Below are 20,096 nucleotides of genomic sequence, written 5' to 3' on the forward strand. Positions count from 1 at the left end.
GAGATCAGCTTAGTCTTTAACAATACAGTATGTATACTGATGGCTAGGATATTTTTATAGCTAACATTTAATGTTTATTTTTTTAAAAACCTTTACCTTTTGTCTTAGAATTGATATTAAGTACCATAAGGGGTAGGCAATTGAGGTTAAGAGACTTGACTAGGGTCACACAGCTAGTTGGTGTCAGAGGCCAAATTTGAACCCGGGTCCTCCAAACTCCAGGCCTGGCATTCACTAGCTACTCTACTACCTAGCTGTCCCTAACATTTTACATTAAAAACAACAACAAAAATCCCAACTAGACTTCTTAAAGTGGACTTTGAAATGGTTCAGAAGGGAATAACGTTTACGAGATATTGAAATTCAAATACATTTCAAGCTTGAAATTGAAAAATATTTATTATTTTACAATGGAATTAAATCCTTTATTTCCAACACCCACAAAATAAGTAATATCAAAATCTGAGAATTTATTAAAAACATTAAACAAATCAAATACTGAACAAAAAAATTGGAAAACCAGGCCATCATCACATTGTTAAGACCCAACTGTAACAGAAAAAAAAGCTACCTGTTTTCATGAAATTTAGTTTCACCTCTCTTAGAGATGATTCTCCATAATTAGTTTAAAAATTAACAATTGTGCTCATAAACTTATAGTACATAATTAAGATGTACATGAACACTTTAAATCTTGCAACCTTTCTGGACTCTGCAAAACTTTGTTAGCTACCATTTATATATTTGGGAGGAAGCATTCGTTTACAATTGTAAACATTAAATAGAAGTCTATGCTTTATAATTCAGGATCAAATTTCTCATAGAGAAACCAAAAAACAAATAATATTTGCTATAAAGGAAAGATGTAAACAGTCTTTAACACGATTTCTCTTTCAAAAAGATTTTTTCATTCAGAACATTAAGAATGTGCTGCATTCACAAATGACGTCCGTGCTTTAGACATTCTCCGAACCAGAGCTTCTTGTCTCTTTTTCTGAATCTCTTCGGGAGAATACTTTCTGTTTTTTTCTTCTTCTTCTGCAAATTAAAAAGACCAATTTTAAGTTTTTAAAATGAATTGGGAAAAGTACCTTTCAAATATTCATATTCTATACATAATGCCATACTATACATATCTGACATACTGGTTTAGAAAACACAGGTAAACAGATTAAGTGCTACCGGAAAAGAAAACTAATGCATAGTCTTTGTATTGATTGCTATGGGCAGTCATCTAATGTGGCAATGTTCATAAGATTCAAATAACATTTGACTACCCAACCATTATGGCCAATAGCACCTAGATTAAAAAAAAAAGTTCCAAAGAACATATAATAATCCTGATATTCTTTATATTGGGAGATATTTTTGCAACTTTTCCTCCATCAAGCTTTCAAATTTAAGCCTTAATTTGCTGCTCAGGAAAGGTAGAGTGGTTTTAAAGATTAGTTATCTTAATATATATTTTAACTACCTAAAATTTAAAGATTAAAAAAATTTTAAATTCACTTTATCAATATCTTTTATTTTTATAACCCGTCTTTATATCATTTAACAAGTGTACATCACTTTACCTTTTACATATTATTTATTTTATTAAATTTATTAATATTTACATATTAATTTTTTACATATAACATAGACTGTCTCTACATCATTTCTGGACAACCATTACTTGGAATGAGTTAATGGCATTTAAAGGTTATAATATACATATAAGCATTTTAACATTAATGTCAAAAATAGAATAAAATAAATTTAAGAGATCTAAATCAAAATTTAAAAGGATATTTTTAGCCATATTAAAGTATGTAAACTTTAAATCATTCCACTCTACTTAAGACGTACTTTAGGGGAAGATAAAGTTGTAATCTCCTGATTGAACAATGAAGTTGTTAGTTCTCACTTTATAGTGAAGCTAAAACTTTAAGCGAAGTCTATTTTTAGTATCATAATACAAAAGATGTCAAGTACCTATAAAGGTTAAATTAATCACAAAAAGGTCAAGTAACAAAAGGTGAACTTAAGAAGTGTGAAGTAGCTCGAAAGATATAATCTAACCAGAGAAGGTGAGAACTAAAGATTGGACAGTTCTGTGGAAAATCTAACCAAAGAAGGCGAGAACTAAAGAATGGGCAGTCCTGGAGAAAAGTATATGCTGTGATTGGTAGATGTGAAAATTTAGAGGAGGAGACACAAGAGTGAAAGGTCTATAAAAAAGGATGAAAAGTTGAAATTCTGAGATACGGGCAGTTTGATATTCAGTACTCAGCCAGGAGGAGCTGATTCAGACAGCTTCCTTGAGATGGTCTTGTGGTGAGTGTTGAGATTGACTTTCTTTCCCCTTAGGCTCAGGGAGGCCACTTTGGCCAAGGCCTTTAACTCCTGCCTGGCTCAGCATGAGCCAGAGCAGTTCATGTGTCTCTCTCTCTCTCTCTCTCTCTCTATTAAAATCACCATAATTTCCAGCTAACTTGGGTATTTTATTATTTGGGATTTTCCCTGGTGACCAAATTAAGTTAGATTTAAGTCACAACACTAAAATTATCCTTTACAAGTATCAATGCATTCCTATGTACCATACTACACTTTGGGTACATAACTTCAGATAGCTATGTTAAGAAAACTGTTTCAAGTCTTTCAAGTAAAGCAGATAAAAAGCAGGAAAAATCCCATTAATTAACATTCAACCTCCCCCCATCCATGTAGGGTCAAAGATTTTAATGCCAAACACTTAATTCTAAAAATTTATCACAATATAAAAAAATGAGATGAAATCTGAGTTAGATTTCTGACAACTTAAAATACTAGACCAGTATTTAGTAGAAATTTGTATTGATGTTTTCTATAGAACCATGATATTTTAAATTAGTAAAAATATTTCTGGCTTGAATATTCTTTTTGATGAAAGACTATGATGCTTAATATATTCTGTGAATATGTTCAACAGAATAAAACTATCTACTTCATATAGGTTAGCTCTACAGAGCAATAAACAGAAATCCCTAATATTATCAGCAAGAAAATAATTTAATTTATACTAACATCTGGGTAATGAGGTCAGAACTCTATTTACTGTATTACAAATTGGACCACTCTTTGGCAGGTAAATAGCCTTGACAATCAGGACCAGGCCATACCTGTTATATTTCTTTTAATTACTGTCAAAATCTTTTTCCTTTAAGATAATTATGAGCTCCATAATTAGCATGACAATGCCTAGTAACAATCACAAAAAGGAATACTAAAGGAAACTATTTAAAAAACTGTTAGTTATTTTTCAGTCATCCATACTTGTAGGATTATCAAGGCTGGTAGGTTTATCCAAAATGGCAAACAATTCAACACACAATTAACATTTGGTTTTGGAATTAACTTCAAATAATAGTACAAGATAAAGAAATTTGTAGTCTTTCCATCCCACCTCAGCTCTTCAAGATCCTATATAACATATGCCAGAAAGCACATTATCTCAAAGTTTCCTGCAAAGTACTACAGAAACATCTTAATTCCTAATGCAAGAGCAATTTCAAATCAGCAGTTATTCTTAAATAGTGCTGCAAGAGGAAACTGAACCCTAGAGGTTGTGCTAGGACAATACAAGAAATAATTGGTAGACCCAGGACTCAAATATAGGTCATCTCATGTTTTCAACATTTTTCCAAGTCTTAAGTAGTAAAGGCCTAGTGAATTTACTGAGGCACAAAATGGCTAACTAACTTCTCTAAGGCTGTGATTCATTTCAACAATTTCAACTAATGGTAGGATTTGAACAAGTCTTAATGAAACATTTTCTTAATGGAACTTACCATTATAGCAAATAGAAGAGTCTCATTTCTTGCAGAATAATTATAGATGGATGACAAATAGCTATAAATATCTCAAACTGTACCTCTAGCCCCAGTATGTGGGATAGGTATAGTCTAAATGATGAATTATCCCAGATAGGGGAAAAAGCGCTCCCATTAGGCTTCTGGGTAGACATGGGTCATGTGAGAAATGTCCTCAAGTCCACAGAGAAGAAAGGGAAGCAGCTACCTCCAGCACATGTCCCATAGGTTCACCAACATGGGTCTAAGACAACAGTTAGAATAATTTTTTGTACATACCTTTTGTGGATTGTTTGTGAGATTCAGAAAATTGTCTCTTCAAAAATTGAGGTGGTACAGTCTCCCCAGGCAAAGAACTGACAATCTGAGTTTTGCTTCTCTCTGAATGCTGTAAAATTTTGGTGTCAGATTTACTTCCTGGTGATATACTATTGTGACTAAAATGAAGAGTCTGAGGATTTTTAATTTTTGTGAAAGAGAAACCTGAGGATGTTGGAATTGATGTATTATTAACATGGCAATGAGTCTGGGTTGTTATTACACTAGGAGAAAGCTTCTGATTGTGCAAATGTCTTGAATCAGGAGGAAAGTCTGTATGTATGTGGCCTGAACGTATTCCCAAACTCAAATTTCCTGTAAAAGTTGAGGATTTGTTCATTCCTGCTGGAACATTAGAATTATTCCAAGAAGCATGTTGATTACTGTTATGATAATTTGGGTACTTATACTCTTCACTCAGATTTTTAATACCTGTTGTATTTGTAGAATTTCCATAATTTGTACCCTCTTTAACTGCTAACTTGTCTGTTTGTATAACTTCTCTGAAGGTTGTTTCATGTGCAGAAACATTGTCTGTATTCAAATGTTTATGTTGCTGAAACTGGTATCTTTTGTCAGATGTAATTGAATTAGTTTCTAACCCCAAAGAGGAATTATAATTGACCATTTGCTTATTTTCAGACCCTTTGTTGTCTTTTCTTAAGTCCTGTTGCTGGGTAAGCTTTTCTACATGGTCACATGCTTGGTAAAGCAAATCATCATCATCATCATCATCTGCATCCCAAGACTTCTCTAATTCATGACATGCTTCAATAACTTCAGTAGCAAGCTTAGGATCATTCCAGTCATCAAATGCAGAACACTGCTGTGGTGCATCCTTCAGAATTAAGTTATGAAAATTGGTTTCACTAGATATTCTTATAGAGTTATTAGGATTTGTTTTAGCAGGAACGTTAAATGACTGATAACAATTAGGCCAGTTTTCTCTGTCTCCTCCAGTTTGTAATTGATGATTGGTATGTCTTTTCACCAAAGCAGACTCCTTTGCAGAAACTTTTATATCTGGTCCAAATTTAGGGCAATTAAGTTCCTTTATCTTTTGAATATTAGATGCAACAGAAAGCTCAGGATAATCTGGAATTTTGTTGGGAAAACTTGTCTTATTCAAATTTCTTTCAAACGTCACATCATTCTCAGGAGGTACGAATTCCATGGCCTCATTATTTGGCTTTGGAGGAAATAGAGATTTTGTAGGATCCAGGAAATCTTTGTTATTTGTCTCTGAAGAAAGGTCTTGTAAGTTTTTTGAAAGACTTTTACTAATAGCTAAATTTCCATTTAGTCCTACCTTTGCTTTATCATTTTTACTTGTAGTTAATCGGCAAATATCTTTCTGAAGAATTAGTTGAGATGTTTCAGAAGTAGTTAAAAGTTCAGGAGCTTGAGAAATTGGCATAACAAAAGCATCATCTGTTAGCATGTGTTCCCAATCATCATCATCATCAAAATCAATGCTAACATCTACCTTCCCAGGCTTATCGAAAATCTCTGACTTTGCAAAAGAGGAAGTTACATTTGACTTTGCCATTAAAAGGGAGTCTGATGCAGAAGTAACTGACAATGGAGTCAGATTTTGTTGGTGTGAAATTTTATTCACATGTTTCTCAGTGACCACAGTTTCAGTAGAATTTTCTATCTCCTCTTTCAAAGTGTTATTCTTGCCATGGATATTATGACTGGTAGTAAAAGAAACATGAGACAGACCTTGGCTTAACTGGCCACTACATTTCTGTGTTGAACCATCAAAAAGAGCAGTAAGGGCTGCTTCAGCATTTGGGTCAAAATTAGTTTGACTGTTATTTTTATCATTTTCTTCCCTCGAGATATTGGAATTCTCTTTCACTCTCACAGCAATATCTGTTTCAGGAACTTTATCAGAGGCTGACTGCAGATCCTGTATCTGTGCAGCTTCTTTGCAAGTATTTGAAGTCTCTGCTTCTGAAATTGTCTGGACAAAACCACAAGTTTCATTTTCTTGTTCTTGCCTTACATCTAGTTCCACCATATTTTTATCAAATTGTTTAGCCAATTTTATAAGTTCTTCTTCACTACTTTGTGCTTTAAACCTGCAAAATAAACATCAAGAAAAATTTAGATATTTATGAAAATATTCTAAATTTAGGTTTTTAAAAATTACTGAAGTTAAGTATTTTAGTATAATATCTTAGAACCAAGTTAAAAAAAGAGAAAACTAAGGGAAAATATTCATTAAACTTCATAACATATTAATACCTAAAATATCTATTTTCAATAATTATTCAGTTCCCAGTATCTTAGAAAAACAAAACAAAGTAGAACTTACCTTATATAGTTGGTTTTTGTTCTAGACTTTATTTTTGTTATATCAGGAGTACACGGAATTGCACCTTCACCAATCCACATATCTAGAAGGGAGTCAGTTGTTGGTTTTTCACCCTTGAAAATTAGATTCACAAATGTTCACAATGATTGCTTTTAACATAGTAACAGTAACATCCTAACAGTATGAATTACAAATATTTGATTTTTTAACATATCAGTGTAAAAATGGACTTGAATCCAGGACTTCAATCCCCAGAAGTCCTTGCTCCACTTCCCCAGAATGCCTTCTAATCTTACTGAAACCTCACCTGGGCCGAGAGTGAGATGGAGTATTTAACCTGGTTGTGAATAGGCTCTAGATCTCTTTTTGCTACTTCCGCTTGTAAACCTCAAAATTTCTCAGACTTATGAATGTTAGGGGTTTCCCCCATTGGGGAATCTTCTACTTAAAAAAATTCCCTAGCAGATGGTGAGAACTCTACTTGAGTGTGGGGGCTCCTTGCCTTGGGAATATCTCTACTCCACCCTACTTAGGACTGCTTTAGGACAGAGAGCTCCTTTTCTGAACAATGAAAAGTACTTAAACCCATACTTTTCTTAAGCTAAGTACCTATAAAGGTCAAGCAACTTGTGAATTTACAAGGAACAAAGAACTGGAAAACTTTAGAGCTTTCCTGGTGTGAATTACTCAAAAATCCACACCTTCTTAGGTGTGGACTAAGAATGGGTGGTCCTTTAGAAACATCTACAGTGATTGGTAGATGTAAGGACTTAGGGGAGGTGACAAAGGAGATTTTGCCCTTAAAAATAAGAGCTCAGGGAAGAGCTGGAAGGTCATTCTGAAACATTCAGATTGGAGAGATTCATTCTGAGGAGACTGATTCTGAAACATTCAGATGGAGGAGGGAGCTGGTGAAAGCAGCTGAGATGCTGCTGGCCTGGTGTCATTAGAAATCCTTACTTAGACAGATCTTATGGTGAGTTATAAAAAACTGACTGATTTCTCTTTTAAGACTCAGGTCTAGGCCATATTGGTTTGAGGCCCTTCACACTTATTCCTTTCTTACTCTCTCTTTGATGACTCATTGTATTGTTAATTAAAATCTCTATAAAACCCAATTGACTTGGGTATTTGAATAATTGGGAATATTTCCCTGGCGACCACCTTATATTTGATTTTAAACCCAAGACACTGTAGTGAAACATATTTCTATGGTCAAATTTACTCACCCTCTCTTATATCTATCACAATTTATATCTTCCACTATTTTAATCACTACAGTTTAAGATCTCAACCATTTTAAATCTCACACGCTTGGGAGCAGACGCGGCTCTCCACCTAGCAGGCAAGATGTGAGTGGTCGTGAATAGGCTCTCTGGGCCTAGACACATGCTTTTCTTACTTGTATTTTCTTTATATTTTAATCTTCAATAAACCTTATAAAAATATAATACTCCTTGCAGAGAGAAACTAATTTCTAACTGCCTCAGCTTCCCCAAAATTTTAATCTTTACAAGAGACCAGAAATTCTCTAAATATTTGAAACAAGAAATGGTGAGAGTAATGTTCAAAAACAAAATATATAACTAATCTTGAATTTCATGTTTATTTAACAAATATTTCTCTTTCTCTCTCTTTGTTTTCCTATTTCAGCCAAGCTGCAATTACAACAGCTATTGCTAGGAATAATCCCATGCCCTAGGATCTTTGATGTGCTTTATTTCCAATCTAAGCCAACTAACTATTCCTTAGGCAGTCAAGAGGCATTCATTCATGGGTGGTAACCACAAACTTAGTGTGGATACCCAATTTGTTTTACTCTAACCCAGAACTCCAAAGTTCAAGTGATCTGCTAGCTTCAGTCTCCCCATTAAAAGGGATTATAATTGTATACCCCTACACCCAGATGAAGTGTTTCATGATGGGTTTTTCTACTTATCATTTCATTTCATTGAAGTATCTCAAAATACTTAAAATAAAAATTGTGCCTAAACAGGAATTACAAATTACACATATAAATATTTTCTATCAACTAATGTTGATACAAAATTTATGATAAACAAAAGGATCTAGAAAATCAGGCATATGACTAATAATAACATTTATATAGCATTCTAAGGTTTGTATAGCACTTTATGTGACCTCTTGATCCTCAAAATAACTTTGTAAGGAAAGCAATATTACTAACTCCATTTTGTAGCTGAGAAAATTGAGACTCATGGAAATTAAATTATTTGCTCATGGTCACACTGCTAGTGTCTGCAGAGGAGTTTGAATTCAGGTCTTCCTATCTCTAAATCCAACACTCTATCCATTAGGCAAACTAGCTGCCTAGGATTGGAAAGCTGGCTGCCATTATTTTTGTCCGATGCAATATAGTACATTATAATTCTTAACATGTATAAAAAATAGCCCAGATTATTAAAAGTAAAAAAAGCAGCATTTGTGAAAGGTATTTATCAGAAGTCATCAATCTTTCAATAGAATAGGTTCTTAGGTAATACTTTTCATGTGTACATGTAAATTATGTGCCTTCATGTTTGTTGGCATAGGTATCAATGGGTGTGAGAGGGAACAGGGTTTCAAATTAAGTATTTACCTTACAAATATGATTTAAGGAATATAATGAAGGGATATTTTCCTAAAGATACTTCCTTAATACTTGCTGACATTCTCTTAACCATTTCAGATTTGAGTTACCTAGCCAAGTTCTTTATAAAAACAAGAGTTATTGCCTTGTTTTCCCTTTATTTTAGTAAGGAATGATCAAAGGATAAAGGGGGTATTAGGAATGGTCCAACAGGAAGAGAGGAAGGGTGGCAAAGTTATTTTTAATCTACCTCAAAATTTGTCTATAGCTGGCTAATCTAGGTTGTTTCTAAGACAGTAGCATTACCATATCAATTCTGAAAAGAATCAGGAAGACAGTCTTGGCAATGAGTAACCACTGAAAAGTGGACAATATTGTATGGATCGCCAATTACATCCTGAGAAAATTGTTAAATCTCATTTTAATTAGTCTTTTTTATTGTGCCAATAAAAATACATACTTATTTCAATTATTAAAATGAAGAGAACACAGAAATTGCTTTTCAGTGTTTAATTAGGAGTACCTTCAACATATCCCTTGCCCTTTATGTAAAATGTTAGAATTGTAAAGAACCGTAAAAGTTCCTTTAGTCTGGAGGCTCTGAACTTCAGGGCCATGAACATACTTTGTTTTAAATATTTTGATACTTTAACAAAGCATCAACAAATTTGGAACCAGAATTCAGGTCTTGTAACTTACTTATTTTATGTTTCTGCTTCTTTCTCTACCACTATATTCTCTACCATGGCAGAATCCTAGTTAAGATGGCTGCCTGACTGAACAGACACAGAACTCTTAGTTCCATATATCTATTTCAGTAAAACACAAAAATTGTCACTAGAAGAAAAAAGTCAAGGAATCCAATGAAGAACCAGAATAAGTGATTTCTACCTCAGAACTGCATGAGGAGTGAGTCAGAAGCCCATGGACAATAGCTAAGAGGGTTATCAGCAAAGCAAGCACCAATCTATGAAAATAAGTAGACTGGCTAGTTACTAATAAGCATTTATGAAACATCTCCACTGTACTAAGCACTAGGGAAACAAATAAACAAAAAATAAAGCAAAAGATAGTCCCTGCTTTTACAAGGAGCTCACTATCTAAAGGGAAAACATGTAAAGAACTAGGTACAAAGGTACATACAAAATAAATTGGAAATAATCAACAGAGGGAAGGCATAGAAAATGCTATTTTTGCTTTGAAGGAAGCCAGAAAAGCCAGAGGCAGAGAAGAGAAAGCATTGCATGGATAGAGGACAGTCAGTTAGGAGATGGAAATCTTATTTGGGGAAATGAGACCAGTGTCACTAGATTGCAGAGTATAAGGAAAGGTATAAGAAATTAAAAAAAAGTGGATAGGGAGGTTAGGAAACAATTTAGGAATCACTGAAATTTTATCTAAGCAGCATGATTTTTAAAAAGCTTATGGCAGTGATGGTAAACCTTTTAGAGATGGAGTGCAGAGTTCCTCACCCCCAAACCTTGTGCTAGGCCTAACCCCCTACCCCCAAGACCGAGTGTTGCCTTCCATACCGTTACCCCAGTCAGGGGAGGAAGTGCTCCCATTGGGGTGTCCCTCCAGCTCTGAGTCATACTGTGAGCTATGCTTCCTTCAAATCGAGCTCCTCTCCTACCCTACCATAGGAATCACCTTCATCATGGACTCAATAGTCTGTACTGCGCCCTCACACAGCATGTGGCACCTCCCCCCCCCCCCCATCCTGTACTTTTCTCTACACAGGGGAGGGAGGAAGTGCTCCCATTGACTGCTAGGAAGAGAGGTGAGGGAATGTCCTCAGGTATATGGAGGAGAGGTGAATGGCTCCACCCAAGTCCCATCTGGCTTTTTAGTAACAAATTCTGGTAGACAACTATAGGTGTGCCTACAGAGAGGGTTCTGTGTGCCCTTTTCGGTATGTGTGCCACAGGTTCACCACCATGGGTCTATGGACTAGGCTAGATTCATCAGAAATGAAAACTACTTAAAATTTAAAAGCCTAACAACAAAATGAAGATAGAAAGAATATGCCGATTACCTCCTGAAAGAAAATCCAAAAGGAAAAGTCCCATTACTCTCATGGCCAAAATCTAGCTCTCCCAAATCAAAGATAAATTACAAGTGTATAGAAAGAAGCAGTTCAAATCCTAAGGGATTAAAATGAAACAAAAATGACTGTACCACTAAAAAAACAAGAGATCTTGGAATACCATATTTCAAAATGCCCAAAAGATAAAAGTTTACAACCACAAATAACTTAATTTGAAAAGCTGAGTAGAGAGAAGAGAGGAAGAGGAGAAACCAATTTAAATAGGATAGTAGCAAGGTAAAGAAAAGCAACTGTGAAAGACTTAAGCACTCTGATCAAGGTAAAAGACCAACCAAATCACCAAAAGAAATATGATCAAGCACAATGCCAAACTCCTGACAGTATGGTGAAGACATAAAGTGAAGAAAGAGACAACAACTGTGTATATTAATTTTGCTTGGCCATGATTACTTGTTAGCAGTTTGGTTTTTTTCCTGTTTTCTCTGAGTTTTTAATATCAGGGTGATTAGGGCAATAGTGATACACTGCAAAGGTCACTAAAACATTCTAAAAAATGTACAGAAGAGAAGAGAAGGAAGTTCAGAAGCAAGCATAGTTTCGAAAGTATTGTATAGAATTTGTTATTAATTCTTAAAAAGAAAAAGTGAAGTGAAATGGAAATTTTTGCAAACAATTGTTTTTTGATGTTTTGCTGAATACCATGGAAATGTTCTTTTCTGGCATTTAAGTTCATAAATTTAAAGACAATAAACTATTTAAAAATTAAACAATAAAGGAAAAAGAAAAATCCATGCTGTTGCTACTTCCTAATGTGAATTTTATTTAATTTCAGAACCATTCAGGTAGGGTGACCAATGCTTTACTCAGGTGTCTATCGGTATTTAGGTTGTCAATCCAAAAACATTTAATTATGATTTTCTCATTTCATATAGACACAATTAATGAAGATCTTTTTGTTAACTTACAGAGAAAATAGTATTATGGGATAAATGCTATTTAACTAATGAGCTATTTGTAAAATGAATTTACAAGCTAAAACATATGGGATGTTGAGCTAACAGAAATATAGCTGTTTTAACTGTGTTATTTATAATTTCAGGTATTTTATAGGATCCAGGAAAGTACTTTCTTTCTCTCTCTGGTCTCCTCCTCAGTGATCTCATAACCATGTGAACAAATGTTATGATTTATGAACAAAATACAATATCTAATTTAAAGAGGGACATAACTTGACTACTAGTAAATATACCATAAGTAAATATGCTTCTTTCAATGTGGACACCTGATAGAAAATGGCAAAAAGAAGGATATAAAATGTTTAGATGTAAGACAAAAAGAAATAAAGTCTTGTATTGACTTCTTACTATTTCTTAACAATCTAATAGAATATAAACAAAGTGATTTAACTGATTACTGATGTTACGGATATTTTATAGTCAACTAACTCCACTAATACTAGTAACAGGTATTGCAGAAATAAAATTTTCATAAAAATTATTTAATTTGGTAAAAGATTCTAACATACTGTTAGTCTTTATGAATAACATTTTTGAGTAGGTAGAAGGTATGGAGTTGGTACAGGGAAATACTTCAAGATGATTTTTAGATTCAATTTTTCCTTTTTTACCAATAACTTGAAAAGCATGACTACACATAACAAAAATCAAAAGGGATTTTGATAATGTTTATATAAACTAACATGTTAATCCCTCAGAATTCCAGATTTGGAATCACAAAGGTCATTTATAGTTCAACCTGCAGATGAATAAGAATCCTTTCTAAAATACTACGCATGATTTGTGTGAAATGTGAAAAAATTACAAAGACTAGGAAATAATTATTTGTATAAAGGGCAAAATAATCTTGGGACACTTCTTCATACTTAACTGTATATATTATTTCATGGTTTACAAAGGCTCCTCCCTCATCACAACAATTTCTTGAGGAAGACAGTGTGAGAATGAGCCATTTTACAGAGGAGGGAAGTAAGACAGAGGTTAAATGATTTATTAAGTTAGTAATTGCTTTATTACTAAATTATAAAAGAATTAAATTATATTTACCTGAGGAGCAATACGATTAACAATATCTGAAATTGCAACACTACATCTCCTGTCATGTTGTTTATTTCTTCTTTCATCTAAAAATACAAAAAGTATTTCTATAAATTATAAAAGAATATGATTAAGGTTTTAAAACTAAAATTCCTTGAAAAGAGATTTAAATACCACACTTAAGTCCATGACTACTCCCTATCATAAAATGCTTTGGAGAAAAAAGGATCAACACTGTCATAAAAATATTTGCTCTGTGCAAGCTACTGAAATGATCAAATAATTATTATTGAAGTCAATTATCAAAAAATCAGTCTAATATAAAATATTTCCAGTTATGTTACCTAATTGACAGGTTGTTGGAGAATTTGGATCCCAAAATATTTCTTGCTGTCCATCAATATCATTATAAGGGGAAGTGAAGATAGGTGATCGAAAACCGGTTTTTAACAATCTCTTTGGCGTTTTATACAAGCACATTTCTGTAAAGACATAAAATGTAATAAACTATTATTTAATTCAAAGGGTTACTTCATATAAATGAAACAATAACTAAATGGCATTGATTCCTTTACTTTGTATATGGACTTCAATATTGAATTCATATAATTCTTAAGTTTGTAATGTTATACTAATGCGTATATTCTACATACATCAGGTTATCAAACATTTTTTTTATTTAGATGCAAAATTCAGTAGTGTCTTGCTTATTAGCCATGGGCCACTGGGTCAAATTCAGAGGATTTCAGTTAAAAAATGACTGGAATACTCCCATTACTTCAATATTCAATATTATCACTTCCCCTTCTCCCATTTAAAAATTAAGCATTTTTCTACAAGTTGGATTACAGATTATATGGATTTTTTTGCTTTTATTTACACCTTTGTATTTACAAGCTAATGTCTTGTTTTGTATTGTATTGTATTGTATTGAAAAAAAAATTGTAGTGTATTGAAACACTAAATCTGGAAAACAAAAACCTCATTATTACAATCAATCCTAAAAAATCCGTGTTATTGGATTAAAAAGCATTTGCATTCCCTCTCTCCAAGATTTAATGGTTAAAAAAAAACATTTAACTGAAATGTTGGCCTTGTGCACTAATGAAAATTTAAAAGAATAAGAAACTTTCACGTTATAGTGCCATTCATCAAGAATCTGTAGTTTATTCCTACGTGGTGCAAACGAAGTCTTCCCAACTTGCATTAGAGGCCTCCTCTGCACCAGGAGCTGGGGGTGGACGTGTGGTTCTCCCTCCCTAAAATCGACCCATCCCAAGGCTGCTCAAACTAGTTTTAAGTAAGCAGGTTCGGGCTTCCAGCGGGTCAGGTAGGCTTACTTCCCTCCCACAATAATCCAACCGGAAGCCGCGGGGGCCCATATCGGGGGTGCGCTCGAGAGATGCCGCGGCAGTCTGGGCACGTCTGGGAGTAAAAGGGGGGTTGGGAATGTTTCCTGAATGGACTAGCAAAGCGAATCCCCCGCCCCCTCCCAGCCTTCTCGAGGCGCGCTTGCGGCCTGCCTCCCTGCCGCACCGGTGGCCCCGCAGCGGCTGGGCCGCCTAAGGCCTCACCCTCGGTTCTTTTATTGGCAGAAGCGCTGCTCTCCGAAGCCAGGGCCACTTCTCTCAGCACCCGCCGCCGGCCCCGCAACCGCCGCCCAGGGCCACTCGGCGGCCTCTCCTCGTCCCCGGCCAAAGGGGTCGGCGGCGTCGGAGGAGGCGGCGGGGCCGGCGTCCCTTTGGAGCCGGGAGATTCCCCGAGCTTCCTCCGCCGACTGGGCATTGTCCCTCAGCCGGGGCCTCCCCCTCCCGCCGCGCTTTCTTTTTCTCTCTTCTCCGGTCACATCTTTCCCGGGAGGTGGGGGCAGGGGCGGACACCGGCACTATCACAGAGCAAGGGCTTTCGCCAGCGTCTTCGCCATCTTGACCGGACCGGAGGCTTAAAGGGAGGCTAAGGATTGGCTGCTGCTCGAAGAGGGGCGGAACCAGTTCCACGTCAGAGAGGCAGATGCACGATTTAGGGAAAAGGAGATCTCATCTGCCCCTAGTGTGGAGAAGGAACTTCATCCCACCCCTTCCGCCAGTGTCCAACCCCCTCCCGCCCCCTTCCTCCTCCTCCGGTCTTGCCTCTGTAGTCCGGCGTACCCTGTTCTCCTATCCCAAAGCCTCACGTGGCCAATTTAGTGCATTTCAATGCAACAACAATAATGTTGTGATTCAAATGTTTCGGTCGTGTCTGCCTTTCTGGTATCACGTTTGGGTTTTCTTGGCAGAGGTAGTGGAGCAATTTGCCATTTTCCTTCTCCAGTTCGTTTTACAGTTTAGAAAATTGAGGCAAACAGGATTAAGTCACCTGTTTAGGGTCACACAATTTTCCTGACCTGAGACCTCCTTAACTTCAAAGTTTGCAAATCACACTTAATTAACTGCCCTGCCCCTCCCCCAATACTTTTGTTATTCTAGCTTTATCAGGTGGATAATTAGTCTTATTTTGACTAATGAGAAATTTTACACACAGAGAGGTTAAGGCATTAGGGTTACAAAGGTATAATTTGAATCTGGGTCTTCTTTTCTCCAATTCTTTCTTTTCTGCACCCAGAACAAATATCCCTTAGGCTATAAGGATATAAAAACAAGCCCTAGTCTCAGGCCTCAAGGAATTTAATGTTTTGTTGAGTAAAGGACATAGATTAAAAAATGGTGTCTGTGTGTATGTATCTATATCCAACATCTATCCATAGTTATGTATAAGGTTTTCCATGTATACAACTTTGTGTATCAGGGATGTTAGTAAATACATGTACATTACATAAATACACATATGTATATGTATCTGCATACAGAAAGACATGAAATTTAGTTTTTTTTATAAATGTTTTATATTTCTTGTTTACAACATACTGGTTATGTGAATGACCCTGGGTAAATCACTTAATAGCCACCATTTTTGTCACATTTTAAGGTTTACAAAAGACACCTTAGATTATCTTTAGAAATATTGTATTATTTAGAAATTCTGTAAGTCTCACAAGAACCCTGGAAAGGTCAGTTAATTCCATATTACAGACAAGGAAAATGAGGCAAACAAGGGTTAAAGTGACTTGCTCATGGTCAACATAGCTCCTATCAAAAAAGGATTTTAATGTCTATTTTGCTGTTTTTAGGTTCACTGAGCCACCTAGTTGCCCTCTCAGTCTTCAGGGAAATCTACATTTGTAAAGAACATGGGAGTTAGAATCAAAATCTATGTCCAAATTTTGTCTTTGATATTCTTAGTACCATTGTGGCATTAGTCAAACTGCTTGAACTTCCCAACTCTACTATTATGCAATCTTTTCACCAATCACAACCTCCCTGGGCATCAGTTTCTTCCTCTAGAAATTGAGAAAAGGAGGGACTTGATCTCGATGTTCTCAATCTTCCATTCAACATTAAAACTATAGCTAGCATTTGATCTACCTCTTTAACTCAACACTTAAAAGATTTGCAAGTTAGATGGGGTCAGGTTTGGGATGAGGGGGTGATCTTCCAAGATCTTTGCTTTTCTGTTACTTAAACTGTATTAGCTCATAAGTCCATGTGGTGTGCTGACCTTTAACAATTAGCCAGTAGAAAATTAGTTCAAAGCAAAGGCATTTACTGAGATGGCACTGCAAGAGAACAAGCTACATTCACCCTTTTCTCCACCCCCTTCCCCCATAAAACCAGAGCACATTCTTCTATAAAACACATATCAGTGGGAAGAGTAGGAACAAATGCACTGTTAGTGATACACTTAGGGCACAGAATGCCCATGACAATGTCAGCCCCTGGTACTGTAGGGCCCTGATAGCTTTTCCTTTCTCTGTGACCCTAGAACTTTCTTCTCTTTGCATTCTTTATTGGGGAGGTTGCCTCCTCCATTCCATAGTTCTCCTTCTGACTCCCAGGGCTAATTTTCTCTTCAATCTGTGGTCAACTTTCCTCTCCAATGCCAGGGATCATACTTTGAGGAAAGGGGAAGGGAATAAGCATTTATATAGGCCTACTACATGGGGATTCAGAGTCCATCAGCCTCCTTAGTTCCTGTGACCAGGACCTTCAGTCCCAAACATTTCCTCCTTGTGTTAATAATCATCAGCATCCACAAATGTTTCATCTCTATGATCCACTACTCTAAAATTTCTCTATCTTAACATATTGCCATTTCTCTTCTGTGACACATGCTACTCCTGCCAGTGTACCTTCCCAACCAGAGAGGGAGGTTTCAGTGGAATGATAAAATTGGGAGCCAGTTTGTAGGGAGTTTAGTAAGAGAGAAGAAAAAAAGTGGAAGCATCTATTGTAGATGGCCTTCTTAAGAAGGTGGTAAGTGAGACAGGGAAATCATGCTTCCTGTTTGTTGAGGGATATATATATTTGATTATTTGTAATTATATCTTCTGAATCAAATATTTCTCTATAAAAGGTAATTGATTATTATTAGCTAGTGAAACTTAAGTGCAGGGGACCACCTCCTACAATTGAAGAAACAATGTCAGTTTGTTTTGGAGCCATTTGTAGAGAGCCTAGACCCCTCTTCTGCTGGTCCCCACAGTTCCCCTTAAGGATACTGGAGAAGACCAGGGAGGAGTGAAATGGAATCTACTTGGCCTTCCAAGTTAGTGAGGGACATGGTAGTTTGTGGTACATATATGCATATATATATATTTTTTTTTTCTATCTCTGAAATGGACTACCTGTTTTATTCAGTCTTCTGGAATCATGAATGAACATTTTATTGATCAGAGTTCTTACAGCTTTCAAAGTTGTTTGGTTTGGCAGCTCTGCATTATTTCATCTCCTTTCTAGACGACATCAATAGCATTTTCCCTCTCCAAGACTTCCTCCACACAACTACAAAATTAATTTTCCTAAAGTACAAGTAAGCCTATATCACTTCCCTGCTCTAGAAGCTCAAGTAGTTCTCCCATTGATTCTAGCATGAAATGGAGCCCCTATTTTAACGACTTTTGGTATGTTAATCACCCTCATGCACTCTACATTATAGCCAAACCAACATATGTACTGCCCTTCTACATATACTATTACATCTGTGTACCTATCTATGCACACTATCCCCTGTCTCATTCCTAGAATGCTCTCCCCCTTCTGCCTCTTATAAGCTCTAGTTGTTTCAAGATTAAGCTCAAATGGCATCTTCTTTCCTGACCTTTTCTCACTTTTGATAATTCTTCCATTGAAATTACTTTGTATGTATTTTGAAAGTTAAATGTTTTGTTTTGTTTTGTTTTGTTTTTTCCCTAGAGGAATAGATACTTCCTGGGGGTAGAGGTTTCTTTTCATTTTTTAGTTTTTCTATAACATTTAACACACTTCCTAAGATGTAGCAGACCTTAAAAAATTGCTTGTCAAGGGAGCAGCTGGGTGGCTCAGTGGATTGAGAGTCAGACCTGGAGACGGGAGGTCCTGGGCTCTAATCTGGCCTCTAATCTGGCCTCAGATACTCCCCAGCTGTGTGACCCTCATTGCCTACCTTACTGCTCTTCTGCCTTAGAACCAATACTCAATTGCTTGTTGAATTAAAGACTTCCTTTAAGGTTAATCTCTAAAGAAGTGTTTAATAGGACTATCATTAAACCATATATGAATTTACCTAATTTACTATTATACAATCTGTAATTTTCCATTTTTGTCTCCAATGATATTATAAGAGACATTGCATGGGGACCTAGATTCAAATTCTGCTCTTGCCATTTAACTAACTACCAGCTTGACCTTCAGTGATGTACTTAACTTCTCTGGGTCTCAAATTGGTAAAATGATAAGCTTGTATTAGATTATTCTGAGGGGCCTTCCAGCTCTAAATTTGTGATACATTGCTCTGATTCACTGTGCATTTCTGAAATTCTTACTGTATTTCCCCCCTCATATCCCTAATCTACTAGTTAATAATCCTGTCAAATAAGAAAATAAGGTTACTTTGCTATAGTTTGTTCTAAATTTAGCCATCACCATTTCCATTTCTAAATGCTCACACAGTCTATCCATTTAGGATCGAGTATGGGATGTTGCCAGGCAAGATCATCAACTCACCAGTTTGTAGCGTCCAACCCGTTTCCTTCTTTTGAAAATTGTCCACAGACCTTTGGTATCTTTCCTGTGCTCCAAAGTTTCTCAAAGATTTCATATAGTGTTTTAGTGACTGCACCTGTACTCTGTAGCTGGGTGACAGAGTAATTAAAAGTAGGTGCTTTCTTATTATTTCCTCATTTATCTCGGGCTTCTGATTTCATCATGATGGTGTTTCTTCTTTTCCTTGTTCCAATGTGAGAATATTTTGCTTTGACAAGAGGCAGGAGCAATTAGTCATTGAATGGAACTCACTAGTTTAGCTTTGTGCCATATATTACTATTACAATGTCTCTCCTCAAATACCCATCATCATTTCTTTAGACTTTGGCTTAAATAAGAGAATGATGAAGGATGTGATGCTGACTAGGATAATATCCCATAAAGATGGAGAAGAAACTGTTTGGAATTTTGTTTTCTGTATTTTCTCCTTCTCTTCTTCCCTTTCTCCTACTGCTGCCCAGATCAGTGAATCTTTGTGCAAATAAAAACTGTTGAGAACAGTTAAGCATAACCAACTGACCTAACAACTGCCTCTTGATATCCTATGCAACATTCCATATTCCTCTCCCCCCCCCCCCCCACAACCAATCTAAAGGCAAGGGGCTCTGTGAAATGTCTATTTTTACAGAGGCTTGCCAGAATGTTAACTACTCCTAGCCCATTGCTGGTACCACACATGTAGGCTTTATTAATTTCTGACTTTCCAATGAAAGACTGAATTCATTTTATAAGAAAGCAAGAAGTTCATCTCTATAACATTCTTAATCCTCTAAATAATACAAAAAGTAGCACATAATTTTTCTACCTTTCATACTTTT

The 20,096-nt window shown here is 35.9% G+C and overlaps 1 protein-coding gene across 2 annotated transcripts; it reads right to left on the reverse strand.

The window, feature by feature from the left end:
- Nucleotides 1-372: 372 nt before the first annotated feature.
- Nucleotides 373-19,759, reverse strand: ETAA1 (ETAA1 activator of ATR kinase). Of its 2 annotated transcripts, none has more exons than XM_007476730.3 (6): nucleotides 19,240-19,759; nucleotides 13,507-13,644; nucleotides 13,172-13,248; nucleotides 6,472-6,584; nucleotides 4,110-6,235; nucleotides 373-1,038 (listed from the first exon to the last, which is right to left on the reverse strand). In XM_007476730.3, exons 1-6 carry the CDS (start codon nucleotides 19,331-19,333, stop codon nucleotides 920-922), a joined length of 2,667 nt encoding a protein of 888 aa, XP_007476792.1. In that variant the 5' UTR covers nucleotides 19,334-19,759; the 3' UTR covers nucleotides 373-919. The 2 variants fall into 2 exon arrangements, with proteins under 2 accessions (XP_007476792.1, XP_007476791.1); XM_007476729.3 differs by lacking the exon at nucleotides 19,240-19,759 and adding an exon at nucleotides 14,737-15,168.
- Nucleotides 19,760-20,096: the final 337 nt, after the last annotated feature.

This window comes from Monodelphis domestica, chromosome 1 (assembly GCF_027887165.1).
Source record: "Monodelphis domestica isolate mMonDom1 chromosome 1, mMonDom1.pri, whole genome shotgun sequence".
In the NCBI taxonomy this organism is placed as follows: Eukaryota; Metazoa; Chordata; class Mammalia; order Didelphimorphia; family Didelphidae; genus Monodelphis; species Monodelphis domestica.